Here is a 20,511-nt window from a genome sequence, read left to right as displayed (position 1 = left end):
GATTGTCCTATAGTTCTCCTTTTTGGAGTTATCTTTGTCTGGGTTTGGGATGAGATTAATAGTGGCTTAATCAAATGAATTAGGCAGTGTTCCTTCCCTTTCTATTTTGATGAAAGTTTAAGGAGGGTTGGTATTAGTTTGTCTTTAAACATCTGATAGAATTCAGCAGAGAATCCATCATGTCCTGGACTTTTCTTTATTGGAAGACTCTTTATTGCTGCTTCAATTTTATTTTGTGTTATAGATCTATTCATGTGATTAATATCCTCTTGGTTCAGTTTTGGATGGTCGTAAGTACAAGGAAATCTGTCCATTTCTTAAAGATTTTCAAATTTATTAGAATATGGGTTCTCAAAGTAATCTCTGATAATTTCCTGGATTTCCATGGGGTTGTTGTTATCCTGCCCTTTTGGCTTCCTGATTTTACTGACTTGGGTTTTTTTCTTTCCTCATTTTAGTCAGGTTTTCAGGAGTCTGTCAATCTTATTTTTATATTATTATTTTTTTGAAAGAACCAGCTTTTTGTTTCATTGATTCTTTGTATGTTTTTTTGGTTTCTATTTCATTGATTTCAGACTTTATTTTTATTATTTCTCTCCTTCTGCTTGTTTTAGGATTTGCTTGTTCTTGTTTTTCTAGGAGTTTGAAATATAGCATTAGGTCACTGATTTGAGATCTTTCTGTCCTTTTAATATTTGCTCTCATTGCTATAAACCTTCCTCTTAGGACTGCCTTTGGTATGTCCAGTAAGTTCTAGTAGGTTGTGTTTTCATTTTCACTAACTTTCAGGAAAATTTTAATTTCCTCTTTTATTTCATCAATCACCCATTGCTCATTGAACAATATGTTGTCCAGCTTCCAATCATTTGCATGTTTTTTTACTGCTGTTTTTGTTGTTGATTTCTAGTTTTAATGAATTGTGGTCAGATAGAATGCATGGAATTATTTCTATTTTCTTATATTTGCTGAGGCTTGCTTTGTGCCCTAATATATGATCAATTTTGGAGAAGGTTCCATGAGCTGATGAGAAGAATGCATATTGTGCAGATGTTGGGTGAAATATTCTGTAGACATCAGCTCAGTCAATTTGATCTGTGGGTGCTTTAGTTCTAGAATTTCTTTATTGATTTTTTTGTTTGGGTGACTTATCAATTGGTGATAGGGGTTATTAAAGTCTCCCACTACCACTGTGTTGGAGTCTATAAATGTTTTTCGGTCCTTCAGAGTATGTTTGATGAACTTGGGTGCATTGACGTTGGGTGCATATAGGTTGATAATTTTATTTCCTTTTGGTGTTTACCCTTTTATTAGTATGGAGTGTCCTTCTTTAACGCCTTTGATCAATATAAGTCTGAAGTCTATTTTGTCCGTGATAAGCATGGCTACCCCCGCCTGTTTTCAGGGGCCATTGTCTTTTTTTTTCATTTTTTAAGTTCATATTTGCATACAACGTTTGGGTCATTTCTCCCCCCTTCCCCCACCCCACCATTACTCCCCCATCCCCTCCCTCTCCACCCTACTCCCTCGCTACTCAGAAGAAACTATTTTGCCCTAATCTCTAATTTTGTTGAAGAGAGAGTAGAAGTAATAATAGAAAGGACCAAGGGTTTTTGCTAGTTGAAATAAGGATAGCTGTACAGGGAGTTGACTTGCATTGATTTCCTGTGCGTGTGTGTTACCTTCTAGGTTAATTCTTCTTGAACTAACCTTTTCTGTAGTTCCTGATCCAAGGACCATTGTCTTGGTAAATCTTATCTCGGTCTTTCACCCTCAGCCAGTGCTTGTTTCTGTCAATGTGATGGGTCTCTTGTAGGCAGCAGATTGTTGGATCTTCATTTTTAATCCAGTTTGCCAAATGGTGTCTTCTGATGGGGGAATTAAGTCCATTAACATTCAGTGTTAGTATTGATAGGTATGTGGTGATTCCTGTCATTTAGTTGTCTTTGTTCTTTAAGGGTTTGATTGTGTGCAGCTGAATCAGTGTACTCTCTACTTTCTTGCCTCTTTTCTCCTGTGGTTTGGTACTGCCTGCCCTTTCATGATTTTGTTTGCTTTCACTTTCTGTGTGCAGAATTCCTTGAAGAATTTTTTGTAGTGGTGGCTTGGTGGTCATATATTGTTTTAGTTTCTGCTTATCATGGAAGACTTCTATTGCTCCACCTATTTTGAATGATAGTTTTGTTGGGTAGAATATCCTAGGGCTGAAGTTATTTTCAGTTAGTGCCCAGAAGACCTCGCTCCATGCTCTTTTTCCTTTTAAGGTTTCTGTTGAGATATCTGCCATGATTTTGATGGGTTTACCTTTGTATATTATTTGTTTTTTCTCTTTTACAGCCTTCAATGTTCCTTCTCTATTCTCTGTGCTTGCTGTTTTATTGTCATGGGGTAGTTCTATTTTGGTCTAGTCTGTTTGGTGTTCTGGAGGCTTCCTGTACCTGAATGGGCATAATGTTCTCTAGATTTGGGAAATTTTCAGTTATTATTTTGTTGAATATACTACTAATTCCTTTTGCTTCTACTCTTCTTCTTCTTCTTCTTCTAGGCACATGATTATGAGGTTCAGTCTTTTGATGCAGTTGGAAAGTTCTTGCACATTCCTTCACAGAACTTGAGTTGTCTGACTAATAGTTCTTCAGTTTTTCCTTTAATTACCATTTCATCTTCAAGTCCTGAGGTTCCATCTTCTGCTTGTTTTAGTTTGGGCTTCCTTTTTGCTCTGCATTTCTGTTTCATTCTTTTTTCTGAGGTTTTCCATATCATGGGCCACTTCCTTTTTAATATTGTCAATTTTCATCCTTAATTCCTTTATCTGTCTATTTATGGTGTTTTCTGTTTCACTTTGGTGTTTTTTTAGGGCTCCTATGGTTTCATGTATTTGTGTTTGTGTCTTCTCATATTCTTTATTTTTGTTGTCTTGGAATTTCTTGAGTCTATAAGGGTTCCTGCTTTGCCACATCCTTACCAGAATTTGTGGTTATTGTAATTTATTATAATATTCTAACAGGGGTGAGATGAAATCTAAGTTTTGTTTTGATTTGCATCTCTTTTATAATCAGGGATCCTGAACACTTTTTCACATATTTACTGCCATTTGTACATCTACATTTGAGAATTCCCTATTTAATTCATGTGCCAATTTCATCACTGGGGTGTTGATTCTTTGGGGACTACATTTTTTGAGTTCCCTGTAGATTATGGATATTAGTCCCTTATTGGATGAGTAGCTGGCAAAGATTTTCTCCCATTCTGTGGGCTGTCTCTTGAGTGTGGTGACTGTTTCCTTTGCTGTGCAGAAGCTCTTTGGTTTGATGCAGTCTCATTTGTTCATTGTTTTAGATGATGAGCCCTTTAAGTTCTATTTAGGAGTCATTCCATATACCTATCTGTTCCAGTGTATTTCCTTCTGCTTCTTGGAATTCGTTCAAAGTGTCATGCCTTATATTAAGGTCTTTGATCCACTTATAGTTGAATTTGATACAGGGTGAAAGATAGGGATCTAGTTTCAGTTTCTGCATGTGGATTTCCTGTTTTCCCAGCAGCATTTGTTGAAGAGGATGTCTTTTCTCCAGCGTGTGTTTTGGGCTCCTTTGTTGAAGATCAGTTGGTTATAGATGTGTGGGTTTATCTGTGGATCTTCTATTATGATCCATTGGTCTTCCTTTCATTTTGTGTCAATACCATGCTTTTTAAAAAATTGTTATGACTCTGTAATATAGTTTGAAGTCAGGAACTGTGATGCCTCCAGCATTAGACTTTTTGCTCAGAATTGCTTTGACCATTCAAGGTCTTTTGTGTTACCATATGTACTTCATGATTGCTTTTTCTACTTCTGTGCAGAATGTTATTGGAGTTTTGATAGGGATTACATTGAACATGTAGATTGTTTTTGGTAGTGTGTCCATTTTTACAATGTTGATTCTACTGATCTACATGCATGGAAGGGCTTTCCATCCTCTGATGTCTTCATCGATTTCTCTCTTCAGTGGTTTATAGTTTTGCTTAAAAAAGTCTTATGTATCTTTTGTTAAATTTATCCCAAGGTGCTTATTTGTTTTTGAAGCTGTTGTTAATGGGATTGTTTCCCTGATTTCTTTCTTGGTCTGTTTGTTGTTGGTTTATAGAAAAGCTACTGAGTTTTGTATGTTAATTTTGTACCCTACTACTGTGTCAAAAGAGTTTATGATTTTTAATAATTTTTTGTAGAGTTTTTAGGGACTTTTAGGTATAGGATCATGTTATCTGCAAATAGGGAAAGTTTGACTTCTTCTTTCCGTATTTGGATCTCTTTTATTTATTGCTCTTTTCTTATTGCTTTGGCTTGGAATTCCAAAACTATACTTAATAAGAGTGGAGAAAGAAAGAAGACAGTTTTGCCTCATTCCTGACTTTAGTAGGAATGGTTTCAATTGTTCTTCATTTAGTATGATGTTGGCTCTAGGTGTGACTTATATAGCATTTATTATGTTGAGGAGCATTCCTTCTATTCCTGTTTTCTTCAGAGCTTTTATCATGAAAGGGTGTTGCATTTTGTCAAAGACTTTTTCTGCATTTATTGAGAGGATCATGTGGGTTTTGTCCTTGCTTGTGTTTATATGCTGTATTATGATTATGTATTTACATTGTTGAACTGTCCTTGTATCACTGGAATGAAACTGACTTGGTCATGGTGTATGATATTTTTGACATGTTGCTGAATTCTATTGCCAGTATTTCATTGAGAATCTTTGCATCCATATTCATTACAGATATTGGTCTATCATTCTCTTTTCTCATTATGTCTTTATTGCGTTTTGGAATGTGTGTAATGGTGGCTTCATAGAATGAGTTTGGTAGTGTTCCTTTCCATCCTTTTTTCTTTTGGGGGGAGGGTACTGGGGTTGAACCCAGGGTCTACACCTTGAACCCCTCCATTAGCTCTTTTTGTGTTAGGTATTTTCAAGATAGTGTCTAATGAACTTATTTGCCTGGGCTGGTTCTAAACCACAATTCTCCTGATCTCTGCCTCCTCAGTAGTTATGATTACAGGCATGAGCAACTGTTGACTGACTTCCTTCCCTTTCTACATCCTGGGAAATTTGAGAAGTATTTGTGTTATTTCTTCTTTAAAGGTTTTTAAAATTTAGCTGTGAATCCATCAGGTCCTGGACTCTTCTTTGTAGGGAGACTCTTTGTTGCTGCTTCAATTTCATTATATGTAAGAGGACTAGTTAGGTATTTAATATCTTCTTCATTCAATTTTGCCTGATTCTACACATTTAGGAATTTATCCATTTCATCTAGATTTCCCAGTTTTCTTGAATGTAACTTTTCAAAGTACTTTCTAATGATTCGCTGGATTTCACTAGTATTTGTGGTTATGTCCCCTTTTTCTTCTCTGATTTTATTCATTTGGGTCTTTTCCCTGTTCTGGTTTGTCATGATGGCTAAGTGTTTATTGATCTTGTTAATCTTTTCAAAGAAGCAACTTTTTATATTGGTTCTTTGTACAGCTTGTTTGGTTTTGATTTCATAGATCTCAACCTTCTAATTTTGGGTTTGGTTTATTCTTGCTTTTCTGGGAGGTTAAGGTACATCACTGTATTGTCTATTTGAGAAGTCTCTTGTTTTTTAGTGTAGGCACTTGTAGCTATAAAATTTCCCCTTAGCATAACAATTCCTGTGTCTCACAGATTCGGACACATTGTATTTTCATTTTCATTGAATTCTAGGTACTTTTTAATTTCTTTCTATATTACTTGGTCATCCATTGGTTTTTCAGCCATGTGTTGTTCAGTCTCCATGTGTTTGAATATTTTCTGGGGTTTCTTTTGTTGTTGAGGTCTACATTTATTCTGTTGTGATCTGATATGATGCAGGGGATTATTTTGATTTTCTTGAATTTGTTGAGACTTGCTTTGTGTTCTAAAATATGATCTATTTTGGAGAGAGTTCCATGAGCTGCAGAAAAGAATGTGTATTGCCTGGTTGTTGAGTGAAATACTCTGTAAATATCAACCATGTCTATTTGGTCTAATGTTTGTAATAGCTCTGAAGATTTTTTGTTTCTCTTTTCCTGGATGACTTATCTCTTGGGGACAGTAGGGTATTCAGATCTCCCAGTATCACTGTGTTAGGGTCTATCTGTGCTTTTAAGGCCACTAAAGTTTTTTTTAATATAGATGGTTGTGCCTGTGTTTATGCTAGGGATTGATGTTTTCTCTTGATGATTTTTTTTCCTTTAATTAATATGAAGTGATGTTCATTTTCTCTTCTGATTGATTTTGGTCTGAAGTCTACTTTATCAGATATGAGTATAGGTACACCTGCCTGTTTATGGGGTCCACTTGTTTGGAAAACTTTTTTCCACCCTTGACTTTAATCCAGCGTTTTTTTTTTTTTTCCAGTGTGATGAGTCTCTTATAAGCAACCTGTGGTCGAGTTTGTTTTTTAACCCAGTTTGCTATTTTATGTCTTTTGATTGGGGCATTGAGGCCATTTACAATTAGTGTTAATTTTGAGATGTGCCTGTTTTCCAGCCATTTTTATTCCCCTGCTGTTAATTTCACCTATTCCTTGTCTATTCGTCTGCTAGCTCAAAAGGGTTTATTCTTTCTTGAGTCTTCCTGTCTCACTCTAGTTTCTTCTTATGTATGTAAAAGTCCTTTAAGGATCTTCTGCAGTTCTGGCTTGTTAGTTGTAAGTTCCTTTAGTGTTTCTTTGTTGTGGAAGATTTAATTTCTCTTTCAGTTACAAAGGATAGTTTTTCTGGTTAGACTAGTCTTAGGTTGACATTTGCTTTTATTCAGGGCCTGAAGTATGTCTTGCCATGATCTTGCATTTAGTGTTTGAGTTGAGAAATTTGCTGTTATTCTAATGGTTTGCTTTTTTATGTAACTTGTCTTTTTTCTTTTACAGCTTTCAGAATTCTTTGTTTTGTGTGCTATTTTAATTATGATGTGTCTGGGGACATTTTTTTTTTGGTCCTAACAGTTTGCTGTTCTGTCAGTTTCCTGCATCTGGGTGACTCTCTCTTTCTCAAGGTTAGGGAAGTTTTCAGCTATTATTCTTTTTGAATAGGTTGTCAATGCCTTTAATTTGTATCTCCTCTCCTTCTTCTACATGAATGATTCATAGACCATGAATGGTCTTCTCATGGTGTCCCAGATATCTTGCATGTTCCATTAATATTGTCTTAGTATTCTTTTATTATCTTTTTCTGTTTGGCTTAATTCTTCTACTTTGTCTTCAATTCCTGATACTCTATTCTCAACATGCTCCACTCTGTCACAAGCTTTTGATTGAGATTTTTATTTTGGGTATTGAGTTGTTCATTTTGGATTATTTTTTTCAGGATTTCCATATCTTTATTGATTTCCTCTTTCATATCCTGGATAGTCTTAATTTCATTAATTTATTTGTTTGTATACTCTTTGAGCTCATTTAATTGTTTATTCAAATCCTCTTTGAGGTTAAGAGTAGTTTTGTGTTTCTTCTTTGAGGTTGATAATCATTTTTACTATTATTTTTTGGAATTCATTATTTGACATCTCTTCCTTTATACAGGTGTTTACATCTTTAGTGGTGGAATTGACTTTTGAGGGCAAGCAGTTGTCTTACTGTTTCATTAATTGAGATTTAAACAATTGAAGTTATTTTTGGCTAGGGTTTTAATCCCTTGTGCCCCTGTTGTTGGGATTTTGAGGTTTTTTTCTCCTGGAGCTCCAGCAATTTTCCTCAGAGAGATTATGCTGGAAATGTTACCCCTTGCAGGATTCTTGTTGTGGTGCAGATTACCTCTTTTCTCCCCTCTGTGAAGGGTCTGGATTTCTTGTTCTAGGTTGGGGCACAGGGACTCTCCTGCAGTCACAGTGGAGAGTGCTGTGTCTCTGTGCACTGGGGGAAGCAGGCCTCCTAGCACTTGCAGAATAGTGGATTGCCAGTCAGTGAAGGAGATGTGATTCCAGGTCTTGGACAGGAGATATCAGACTCTCCTACAGGGAGGCCAGAACTCTCCAGCTGCTTCAGCTGCACAATGAGGAGTGCTGGGCCTCTGTGCACCTTAGGAGGCAGGCCTTCTAGTGCCACTAGTGAGTGGTACCACTCACTGCATAGATTACAGATTTCCTCCTCTTAGTGATCAATCTAGCTTTTTTGGCCTATAACAGAGAAACAGATCTTCTGGGTTTAGGCACAGTGGGAAGCACTCGGCCTTTTTATGCCTTCTTGAAGCAGGTCTCCTGACAGCCACAGAATGACAGATTACCACTCAGTGGAAGAGCTGTTTGATGGGGCAGAGATGCTCTCCCATGGGAAGTTTTTTGGTTGGCACAGGGCCTCTGTGCTCTGTGGGGAGGAAAGCCTCTTGATGCTGGCAGAATAGCAAAGCATAGAGCCTGGCAGTGGGCTCCTGACACTGAGTAGCATGTTGATAGTGACTGTGGGGCTGCAAACCTGTCAGGCTTGAATCATCTGGTGCCCACAATGTTGTGGAGGCCCTGGGGTCTTCTTGTGTTGTGCATGGGCTTCCAGGAGCCATCACACTGCAGGCATGGGGAACCAAGCCTTTGGGCAGTGGGAGCTCTGGGGTCTGCTTGCTAGTGCAAGCTATCAGGAACCAAGGCAGCTATTGCAGGCCTGGTGGACCTAAGTCTGAGTCCAGTTTATACAGGGGCTCTGGTTTCTCTAGTGTTTAAGGGTGAAGGTAGCAAGTTATTTAGTTGGGGGGAACATGGATCTCTGAATTCCTTTGTATGCTGGGAAGCAGGACTTACCACCCAGTGAGTACTGAGTAATGGAGCCTGGAGCTGTGTGGAGACTTCAGGGGTGACGGATCAGGAGTGTTGAGCTGTGAGTTGTTCTTCCCATTCACTCTGTGGTTAGTTGCTTTTCTAGTTGTGGATTCAGAGAGGGATTAGATTCTTGCTGGTTATGGGACCCCCTGATTAATAAAGTGTTGGCTATACATATCCTGTATACCTATATTATGTTGAGGCATGTTCTAGCTATTCTTATCTGTGAGCTAACTCTTATTATGCTGCCACCATCAGGATTTATTGAAGTAATATGGATGGAAAAATATATTGGGCTCAAAGTCAAAATCTGACTTCATCATTAATTTGAAATGTGGCTTATTATATGTCGCTTAACTCCATTGGGAGCTTTATGTTTCCTTTATTGGTCCTCAAACTGTAAAAAATTACTCACTCGACTCAAATGGAATAAGTACAGTGAAGTGAGAAATTCCTTTCACTTAGGGAGTGAATTTATTCCTTTTCCACATTCAAGAGTTCATCATCAAAGAAGCAACAAACTACCAGGGAAAAAGGGAGTGGTTGTCATTGTTTCCATATTGTGCTGGGGTGAATGTGTATATTTGTACTCTGCCAGGAAATATAAACCTGGACAGACACTGCTTAGCATTTACATGGAGGAGGAAAAAGGAAATCCATCTTTTCCCACTGCCTACCTCTCTGTGGCAATCTGACTTTTCATGCTCTTTTGTGCCTGACCCTAGCTACTTTCATGAGTATAGCTATCTCTGTTACCATTCTTGTCATCTTCTTTTATCCACTACCTGAGTATCATTGAAATAAAAATTTGAAATTAAAAGGAATAAGCTTCATTTATGTCATTTATTTGTTAAAGAAAATAGAAAGCCAACTACCTAAAATTCCATTGTGATCGAGAGAGGAAATTGAAGGGATTATTATGGTTCCTCAAATTAGTAGGCATTGTGGAATAGTAGAATGATTGGGGAATGAAGAGCCAGGAGAAAACTATCTTATTCTTCCTCTGCCACTGATTTTCTGTATAACCTCAGTGAATTGAGTTACTCTTACTGTTTTCAGTCTTATTATTACTGAAGTGAGAATAATAAAATTATCTTCTCCTCAAACTCAGAGGGACATTAAGAAATGTTATTGTATTTAAGTATGAAGTATTTTTTAAACTATAATATGCTTTTTAAGTGGATAGTTTTCATGTTGTTAATGAGTGGTGATTCATTCCAACATCTTTAAAGCCATACAAACAAAATGGGAGGAGCTGTTCTGATTAGAACTCCTTTCACAAATCCTGTGTTAAGTTTCTCCTCCTTAGTAACCTGTAGAAGTAGATTGTCACATAATTCATGAGCACCAACTGGGTACAGTAAAAATATGAATGACCTATTCCAAACTACAATTTGTACTAATGATGAAGCTGAGGCAAGTAGAATTGAGTGATTTCCTAGGTACTATAAAAAGTTCATAAAGAACATGTTTCAATGATAAAAATGCACATGTCTACATGTTCCATTTCCACATAAAGGATAAACCTTCCTTGGTTTCATTGTCTCTGAATTATTACTATTTTCTTCAAATGTGTGCATAGAGGAAGAAACAAAATCTAAGGGCCCTCAGATTATACCAAGGTGACTGAATTTACTTTTGTGGACTTACCCATTCTCAACAGCTGAGCTTACTCTTGTTTTTCTTTTTATCTAAAGTTATGCAACAACTGTGTTAGCACATGTTGCCATTATGGTCACTGTGAACTGTGAGTTCCACCTTCACACCCTATGTACTTCTTACTTCATAACCTCTCTGTCTTGGACATTTTCTCTATTGCTGTTCCAATGAACCTGGTGTACCTTCTTTAGAGGAGAATGACCATGTCTTTTAATGGCTACATCACTCATATGTTTTCTTCCTCCTGCTTGATTAAGCAGATATTTATTTCTCTATGATGGTATTTGATCATTATACAGCCATCTCCAAGCCACTGCACCATGTGATCACCATGACTAGGGGACAGTCACTGCCCTCAACATGGCCTCTGGATGGAAGTCCTTTATTCACTGTATCACAAAGATCTCTCTGATGCTCCTAATCCCTTTCTGTGGACCTAATGTTGTTGATGTATTCTATTGTTATGTTTCCCAAGCCCTCAATCTTGCTTGCCCCTACACCTTTGCTCTTGAGCTACAGATGCCTTCCAACAAAGGCCTGATTACTACCCTATAGTTTGTCCTTCTTCCTGTGTTCTATACAGTTGTCTTGACAATACTGGGATCACACCGAGAAGAGAGTAGGAAGAAAGCCATTTCCATCTACACCACCCACATAACTTTAGTGACCCTTCACTTACACCTTCACTGCCATCCAATGGGAAAAGCTGTCTCTATCGCCTTCCTGTCATCATTCCAATCCTGAAACCCATGATCTACACCCTGAAGAGCCAGGAGATGAAGTCAGCCATGGAGAAATTGAAGAAAAGTCTCCCACTTTCTTAAGAAGAATATCCTCATTATTGATTTTGGATAAAGACAGAATTGTATAACTGAGCTACTTAAAATATTAGCTGTCAAACTACATGAATGTGTGGAAAAATAACAAAGAAACACTTCTGTACATTAAATATGCTAATAAAAATAATAAATAAAATAAAATATTACCAAATATTGGGACTCAGCATGTACAACCAATGGATCAGTGACTTGGAATACTGTTTTGAAGAACGAACATCAGCAGAAAGTTAAGCTGGAAGAACATAGTCACTGAAAAGCAACTGACAGGAGCAGGGTATTAATATTAAATGGAATGGAAATTCTTGGGTGTTCAGGCAGTGTTGAAAAGGATAGTGCTGTGATTTTCAGACATCTACTAGTTTGACAGGGACATTTTTCTTAACATCTCAGGACTACAGTAACAAGGCTATGGTTCATCAATTATCCTATGACCATTGAAGTTCTGTCACACACTAAAATCTGTTGGTTTTAGTCCCTCTTTTTACCTGCTGCAGTTCATTTATGATGGTATAAAGAGTAGAAACAAGGATTCACTTAATCCTGGGCTTCTGGTCCCAGACTTCATGGCCTTAGAAATAGCAAAAACCAAAATTTCCTATTTCAACTACTGGGTATTACTTCATAATGCTTTTATTCTGCAGAGCAGTAAATTGAGCTAATATACAATGCCAAATGCTATTATGGAAATAATTTTAGCAGCTTATTTATATTTAGCTACCTCTTAACTTAGTTCTACCTAGTTCCCCACAAAGACAAGTTTTTTATATGGCATACAAATTTAATTATCATTTATGACACGCTATACAGGTGGGTATCCAAGTTTAGAGAACTGTAACTATTCTCTACTCAATGATAAAACAATGGGTGCTGGTGGCTCATCCCTGAACCTAGCTACTCAGGAGGCAGAAATGGGGAGGATTTCACTCCAAAGCCAGCTTAAGCAAATGGTTTGCGAGTCCCTATCATAAAAAAATCACAAAAAATGGCTGGTGGAGTTTTTCAAGGTGTAGGCCCTGAGTTCAATACCCCAGTACCACAAAATAAATAAATAAAGAAAGAATGAAGGGTAATAAGAGGAACGTGCTGGCCATCCAGTTCTCTATTCTAGCTTCTTGTCAGCCTAATCCAGGTAACAAACATATCCATCAAACATATAATGTTCCACATCTTTTTTTAATTAGACCATTTATGTTTAATATAATTTTAAATATAATGAGCCAATACAGTGGAATCATAAAATGTATTCACTCTAAAAAAATTAAAAAACAGAAAGAAGCCAGGTGTGGTGGCACACACTTGTAATCCCAGCACTCAGAAGACTGAGGCAGGAGGATTGTGAGTTCCAGGCCAGCCAAAGCTGTACAGAGACACCTTGTCTCAAAATAAACAAAAACAAAACAATAACAACAAACCCCAAAAAGACAGGAAGAGAAATAAAGAATAAAGAGTAGAAGAAATAAGAAGAAAAATAGTAAGTTGGTAGATTTAAACATATGTTCAGATTAACAGGTAAATAATTTTGGGTTGACAGATTTTTCTTTTAAATTATAGAACTTTAAAGATTCAACTTCTTGGACTAGAGATGTGGCTCAAGTGGTAGAGTGCCTGCTTTGTAAGCTCAAGGCCCTGAGTTCAAATTCCAGTCCAAAAAAAAATGTTCAACTTTTTTGTTTTTGAACTACGTAGTTCCTAATGAACAATCTGCTGTCACTTTGATCGTGACAACAATCTGTTGTCCCTCTATGCTTATGATTTTCGTTATATCTAGTTTCATCAGTTTGGCTACAAACTGAAAGTGTTTTTTCTTTTTTTTTTTTATTTTTCTTTTATTATTCATATGTGCATACAAGGCTTGGGTCATTTCTCCCCACTGCCCCCACCCTCTCCTTTACCACCCACTCTGCCCCCTCCCTCTCCCCCCCCTCAATACCCAGCAGAAACTATTTTGCCCTTATTTCTAATTTTGTTGTAGAGAGAGTATAAGCAATAATAGGAAGGGACAAGGGTTTTGCCGGTTGAGATAAGGATAGCTATACAGGGCATTGACTCACACTGATTTCCTGTGCGTGGGTGTTACCTTCTAGGTTAATTCTTTTTGATCTAACCTTTTCTCTAGTACCTGTTCCCCTTTTTAAAACATGAACATGGACCCTGGGAAGTTTTCAGGGACATTGTTCGGCATGTTTTAACAAAAAACTGATTAAGCTGGGAATAATGGGATTCATTTTTTCTCTTGCTGTTAGATAACCTGACACAAACCAAAATGTGGTTTTTCTCCATAACACATCTTTGTGTGTCTACACATTTTCATATGTATTAGCAACAATTTAATAACTCCCACTGAAACTCCAACACCACCTGTGGAGTTAGTCACTTCATCTCCACTGCTGTGTCCAACAATAATTCCTTGCTGAGCTCTTACAATAGGCCTGGGGCTAAGGGACTAGGACATGGGACATGGGCCCAGTGGAGAAATGCGGAAGATAGGTTCCTTCTGTTGCATGTAAATAATTTGGACACCAATCAAAGTCTGTCCTTAAGTGTGTGTGCAAGTGTGCATGTGCACGTTTTGGTAACATTTTAATAACTCCCATTGAGGCACCAAAACTGGAGTCAGTCACTTGCTTCTACTTTCTTGTCCAATAATATTCCCTTTGCCATTCTTTTTTTTTTTTTGTGGCACTGGTAATTGAACTCAGGGCCTCATGCATGCGAGGCAAACACTAAACCACTGAATTATATCCCCAGCCCCCCTTTGCCATTCTTACATAATCATAAAGCTGAGGGATTTGAACAGAGGAGAGCAAGTGCAAGAAACTTAAAGATGTGATTCCTTGTGTCTGTCCTTTGTCTCCTGAAAATGGAGAAAGAACACTAAGATATTTAACCCTCCTAAGGGCTGTACTTTCAGAAACATAATTTTCATCTTTTTGACTACAGATCTTATGCCCAGTACCTGACATCATAAAATTTTTACTTGGAATTTTAGGATCAGAGGAAATAGGTAAGGACACTAAAGTATAAGCAAAGGTTAAGGCTATGCACAGTGAAATCGAGATGTCATTATTGATTATGTATAACTGATATGAATTTGCATATTCCAGGTGTATTGAATGCTTCAAACAAAAGATGAACATCTCACTGACAACAAAGGTGGGTGTCAAATATTGGGAAGAGAAATTTTGTGTTAAGAACGATGCATAAAAATGGTGTTTTGGATATGAGAGAAGTCATCATGCATTTGCTAAGACCTTTTATATTGCTTTTTGGTTGAGGCTGCCACACACTAAAATCAATGTAAAAGGTGTTTATGCAGAATGCTTTCCTTCACACAGACTTTTTCAAATTCTTTGCAACACAAAATGTGCACATATATAGTTTGAATTTAGGGTAAAAAATTGTATGTCTTTTATTCTTTTTCTATCTCTTCCATTTTATAGATCCTTATTTTCACAAGGTAGATCCATGCTAGGTCTTATGTGAAAAACAGGATTAATACTGATGCTTTCCTAATGGATATAGGTAACAAATAAAACAACTTAGCATAACATGTTACATATACAAGTAACTCAAAAAATATTATGCTTTATTACTGTCATAAATGATCTTCCCTCTCTCTTATCTCCTATGCACCTAAATCTATCTGTACTTCTCTACCAACATATCTCATTTTTGATCATGCATTATTTCTTCTCATTTTGCATAAATCATCTGCTTCATATACTGTAAATACTTTAGCAATACAGATCAAGTCATACATATTTTTTATCATTAAAATTTTTTTGATTAACATGTATTAATTTAGATATCAGTGGAGTTAATGTGATATTCTTACATAGGCATCCATCATGCACTGATCATATCCAACCTCCCGTTACCTGCACACACACACACACGCACACACACACACACACACAGACACACATATACACACACACACACACACAGACACACACACACACACACCACACATACACACACACTCACACAGCCTTACCAATCTTATTAATCACTTGTTTACATTCAGGTCAACTTTTTTCAACTTCCATATATGAAAACATAACATTCTTATCTTTATGTGTTTGACATATTTTACTGAACATAATATCTTCTGGTTCCATCCATTTATCCACACACAATTAAACATTGCAATAAATATTCACTGTCTATGTTTAAGACAGAACAAGTAATAATAACCATAAAACTTCCTTGAAATGATCAATAATATCTCATTTTTTAAAAAAGGCATTATTCTGGTCATACCAATGCCTCTCACTGCTATTTGATCCCATCATGCTTGGCATCATTCATAATGGGAAAAATGCAGAGAAAAGTGTGACTGATGTCATATGGTCCACTTCTCAAAAGGAGATGTTGTACCTTTTTATTTTCCCACCCTCAGTCAAGAGCCATAAAATCCCACAAGGACTTTCCAGATCACTCCCCATCATGTACTACTAAATACATGGTTTGGAGTTGAGGGTAAAGAAATTAAAGGACATTGCTCTCACCTACCTTGGAGGAATAGTTAAGTTTTACAATCCTGAATATGAGAACAAGGAGGCTTAGATCAATCATTCATTGACAAAGGAAACCTAAGAACCACAGAATGTAATGACAAAACATTTATCAATGAAGTGATGAGGTGAGAAATTGTTACTAATAAAAATTTCCTTTTATTCCACACTCCCCTACATTGTGCCAATCACACTTCATTTTCCAGTGTTCTCTGTACAGTCATGTTACTTTCATTACTGACTGGACTTTTATGAGTTCTTTCCTTTGTATGATATATTCCTGCCTCTATTTCTCAGAAATTTATCAAAACAGTGCAATTTTTACTTCTTCTAGGAAACCTTCACAAAGTATCCCCAGATAGAGCTCTGATGTTTGTACCAGCACTGTATCCCATGTATGTTTAGACACTTAATTTTTTGCATTTTCCATTATGCTGAAAATTGCTCTGGAGTAGGAACTTTGCTGTACTTGTTTGTTTATAGTTAGTACTACCCCAGTCCCAACCATGCTATAAAGGTTACAAAATGTGTGTTGAAGGACTTCAGGACTCATTGACTAAATGAATGCATTCTCAGTTCCTAGTAAAGACAGTATTGGGAATTCAAGCTAATCTAACTTTAGGGAGTCTCGTTCCATTTTACTAACATTAATTTCTGTTGCCATATGGTGCCATATCCCATATGATCTTTGGCAAAGGATTTTACCAAAGGTGCTGCAGATGTGTGGGAGATTGGGTTGATTCCAAATTTCTCTGGAAACTTTAGGATTTTTAAGTAAATAGCTCATCTGATTCTGGTTTTCTGCTACCTTTATTCTAAAATTGAGGTGAAGAAACAATTCTAATCTATTGAATGCTTAAACAATGCTTTAGAGCTGAATAGAATTGCATCTGAAATTCAGTTTCCCAACTTAATGTTGTGAGTTTGGGACAATGAGCTCACCTTTCTGAACACTGTTTCTTCATCATAGAGAATAAATAAAAACTCTTCTTTGGAATACATATGAGAAGCATTTACAAGACACTTTAAGTCTTGTGAAAGGAAGACTGCAGAAAGCACCGTAACTCACCAACTATTTTTTCCTGACTACCTACAAATGGGTCTACTGATGGTGAAGACAAGAGAGGGGAAGAGAAATAGAACAGGAGGGAAAAGTAGACCACCAGTTGGTTCCTTCTTTTTGGCAGAGCCTAAGATTAGGCTATACTCTTCCGACCCAGGGTGCTATACTCTTCTTCACTCCAATAGCCTCTCAAGTGAATCTCCACCTTCACTCAGGTTCCTCCTGGTCCCATCTGGCTCAAACTGGTATTACCCACAGTTGATATTTGAGGAGGCAGAGCCCCCAGAATTAGCTTATTGATGGCAGAATATGGAGGGGATAGAACCAATGTTCCAATCTTCCAGTATAGAGATCTCTGCAGTACACCCTACTGCCTCCCTCCACAGGGTATTTTTACTTTTGGAAAAAAAAAATCATCTTTCAGATATCCAAAATGTCCATAGAAATTTATCCAGATGTGTTCCTGAGCAGTGTATAAAACAGATAATAATAATAAAAATAATAATGAACAAACCAGAGACTGTTAAAATGGAAATAAGAACCCACAAAGAGTAAGTTTACTTTATTCTTTTATAAAAGCCTGAAACTTCGACTTCAAAACTAGTATAAGTGACAAGACAGATGAAATATTTTATTAAAGCAGAGAAAAGTCTTAGTACATTGAAAGTTTTATATCAAAAGCATAAAATTGGACCCTGGTAATTTTATCTTTTTTGAAATATGCTGTGTACTGAGCTCAGAAAGCCAAATTATCTCATGTTCTCACTCATTTGTGGAATCTAGACCTAAAATGATTATGACAGTGATAATAATAATGATGACAATGATAATGAGACATGAGCGTATATGGGGGGCTGCCTAGGGGTGATCAGTGGGAAGGGAAGTGGGAAAGGAAAGGATGCTGAAGAATGAATTCCTAAGACTAAGAGAATAAAAATATGCTAATGAAGGCAGCATAATGAAACCAACCAAACACTGTTTGAAAGAGGGGAAGGAAAGAGGAAGAGAAGGAGAAATGGAAATATAATGGGGGTGAACTTTTTCAAAGTACAGTGTATGCATGCATAGACTTATTACAATGAATTTCCCTCATATCACTAATGTGTACTAATTCAAAACTAAAATAAAACTTTAAAAAAGAAACAGAAAAAAAACTATGCTATGTAAGTGTCACTATTTCATATTTTTTCTGTCACCAAATAGTTCTATAGGAAAAAATTATTGAATGAATTTGCCTATGAACACAAAATTGATGGCAATCTTAAAAATGTGGACAACTCAATATATTACAAACATTACAGCCATGTATGGAAAATTCAGAAGTGCATTCCAGGTGCTTAGGAGGAAACAAGACAAATAGCACAGCGCTTCCCTATGATATAGCTTGAAACAAAAACTCAAAAAGGAGGATGATATGAATGGAGATGGAAAATTGTTCCAGAGTAAAAGAACTTGTTTTCCTTGGTCTAACCCAGAATCAGGATGTGAGCTTGATCTTATTTTTTCTCCTATTTTTGGTATATGTGACAACTCTACTGGGAAACCTCCTCATCCTGTTCACCGTGACCTGTGAATCCCGCCTTCACACCCCCATGTATTTTCTGCTCCGAAATTTATCTATTGCCGATATTTGCTTTTCCTCCATCACTGCCCCCAAGGTTCTGGTGGACCTTCTCTCAGAGAGAAAGACCATCTCCTTTGATGGCTGCCTCACTCAGATGTTTTTCTTTCACCTCATTGGAGGTGTGGATGCGTTTTCTCTGTCAGTGATGGCATTCGATCGATATGTAGCCATCTCTAAGCCCCTGCACTATGTGACAATCATGAGCAGAGGCCGTTGTGTTGGGTTGATAGTGGCCTCCTGGGCTGGGGGTTTTGTCCACTCTATTGTGCAGATTTCTCTCTTGCTCCCACTCCCCTTCTGTGGACCCAACGTTCTTGACACTTTCTACTGTGATGTCCCCCAAGTCCTCAAACTCGCGTGTACAGACGTTTTTATACTTGAAGTGTTGATGATTTCCAATAATGGGATGCTCACCACCCTGTGGCTTTTCTTGCTTCTGGTGTCCTATGTGGTCATATTATCACTGCTAAGGTCTCAGGCAGGGGAGGGCAGAAGGAAAGCCATCTCCACCTGCACCTCCCACATCACTGTGGTGACCCTGCATTTCGTGCCTTGCATCTATGTCTATGCCCGGCCCTTCACTGCCCTCCCCACAGATAAGGCCATCTCTGTCACCTTCACTGTCATCTCCCCTTTGCTGAACCCATTAATCTATACTCTAAGGAATCAGGAGATGAGGTCATCCATGAGGAGAGTCAGGAAAAGGTTTGGACCTTGTAATGGAATAGATCAGTAGTTTCCTCCTATCACCACTTTTGAAGATGTTTGCATATCAAGTAAACTGTATTTACTAAGTGATTTTTAATTAATTTCTTCATTTCTACTAACATACACATGACTTTCAATGGTTCTGATCACCATGTCATAAAAATAGATAAATTTTAGGCCACAGAAGAAAGTAAAGAAATAAAATTGTTTTCAACAGAGACGTATATTGCCTTTGCAATACAGCATTGGATAAACTAAAAGAAACTGAATCAAAAAACACCCAAATATTCCTACTATACTTCTGCATTGTTACCAGGAAGGGATCTGAGACACATATTATCAGCCCATATAGTGGTTTTGGGACTCTGTGATGTCTTCCATAAAGTAATCACATCCTAATGAAATAATCACATCCAAATTAAGTTCTTCCTCCCATTCTACAGTAAGAATAAATTAAATAACTTTCACCTGAGGATTTTAAATCTAAATCCCACACTCCAGTGCTTAAGATCATTTGCCTATGAGTTACATATGCTTGAGTTACAATATGGGCCCCACTAGTTATGAGTTCTGTGACCCCCAAGAAAGTTTCTTATCTGACCTTCCTCTGAATCCAGACCTGCTGTCCACCATGCCAGTGTATTCCACTAGCAGCCTATACTAAACTCTAGCACAGTACATGGGACTTGGTTTCAAATTTCATGTTTTCTTTCTTCCTGTATCCCTAAGGAGGATACTGCTTTATTTATTGTCATGTCCTTAGCACCTGAGACAAATGGGAGATCGTAAAAACTAATACAAACTTGTTGAATTAAGAAGCTTAATGACTAAATATTGCCTCTCACTGGTTTCTGCTCTTCAAGTAATTGGAGGGTATGTTTAAGAAAAGAGCTTGGTCTGGTGGAGTAGCTCAAGTGGTAGAAAAAGGCTGGATACAGTGGCACACACTTACAGTCCTAGATAATGGAGAGGCTGATGTAGGAGGATCACTTGTATCCAGAAGTTCAAGGCTAACCTGGCAACGCAGGGAAACATAGAAAGATACCATCTCAAAAAAAAAAAAAGAAAAAAAGGAATGGAGAGGGGGAGACTGGAAAGAGAGAGAGAGAGAGAGAGAAAGAAAGAAAGGCCATTATCAAGAAAACAAATGACAAATGCTAAAGCGCATTCAGGAAAAAAGGAACACTATAGGTGAGAAAGTAAATTAGTTCAGTCACTATGGAAAGCAGTATAGAGGTTCCTCAAAAATCTAAAAAGCAGAAATAACCATGTAATCCTGCTATATCATTTTTGGACATATATCTGAAGAAATGTAAGTTAGCTATAGTAGAGA

General features: G+C 37.2%; 1 protein-coding gene and 1 pseudogene across 1 annotated transcript; both read left to right on the top strand.

Moving 5' to 3' along the window:
* Positions 1–11,251, top strand: part of LOC141419675 (olfactory receptor 4D9-like) — a 46,606-nt pseudogene extending 35,355 nt beyond the window's left edge.
* A 7,013-nt stretch (positions 11,252–18,264) lies between these two features.
* Positions 18,265–19,206, top strand: LOC109680539 (olfactory receptor 4D10-like). Its single transcript, XM_020155346.1, has one exon. The coding sequence runs from the start codon at positions 18,265–18,267 to the stop codon at positions 19,204–19,206; it is 942 nt and encodes a 313-aa protein (XP_020010935.1).
* The last annotated feature ends 1,305 nt before the right edge of the window (positions 19,207–20,511 follow it).

The sequence above is a fragment of the Castor canadensis genome, chromosome 1, assembly GCF_047511655.1.
Source record: "Castor canadensis chromosome 1, mCasCan1.hap1v2, whole genome shotgun sequence".
Classification (NCBI taxonomy): Eukaryota; Metazoa; Chordata; class Mammalia; order Rodentia; family Castoridae; genus Castor; species Castor canadensis.
This window is presented reverse-complemented; position numbering and strand designations above follow the sequence as displayed.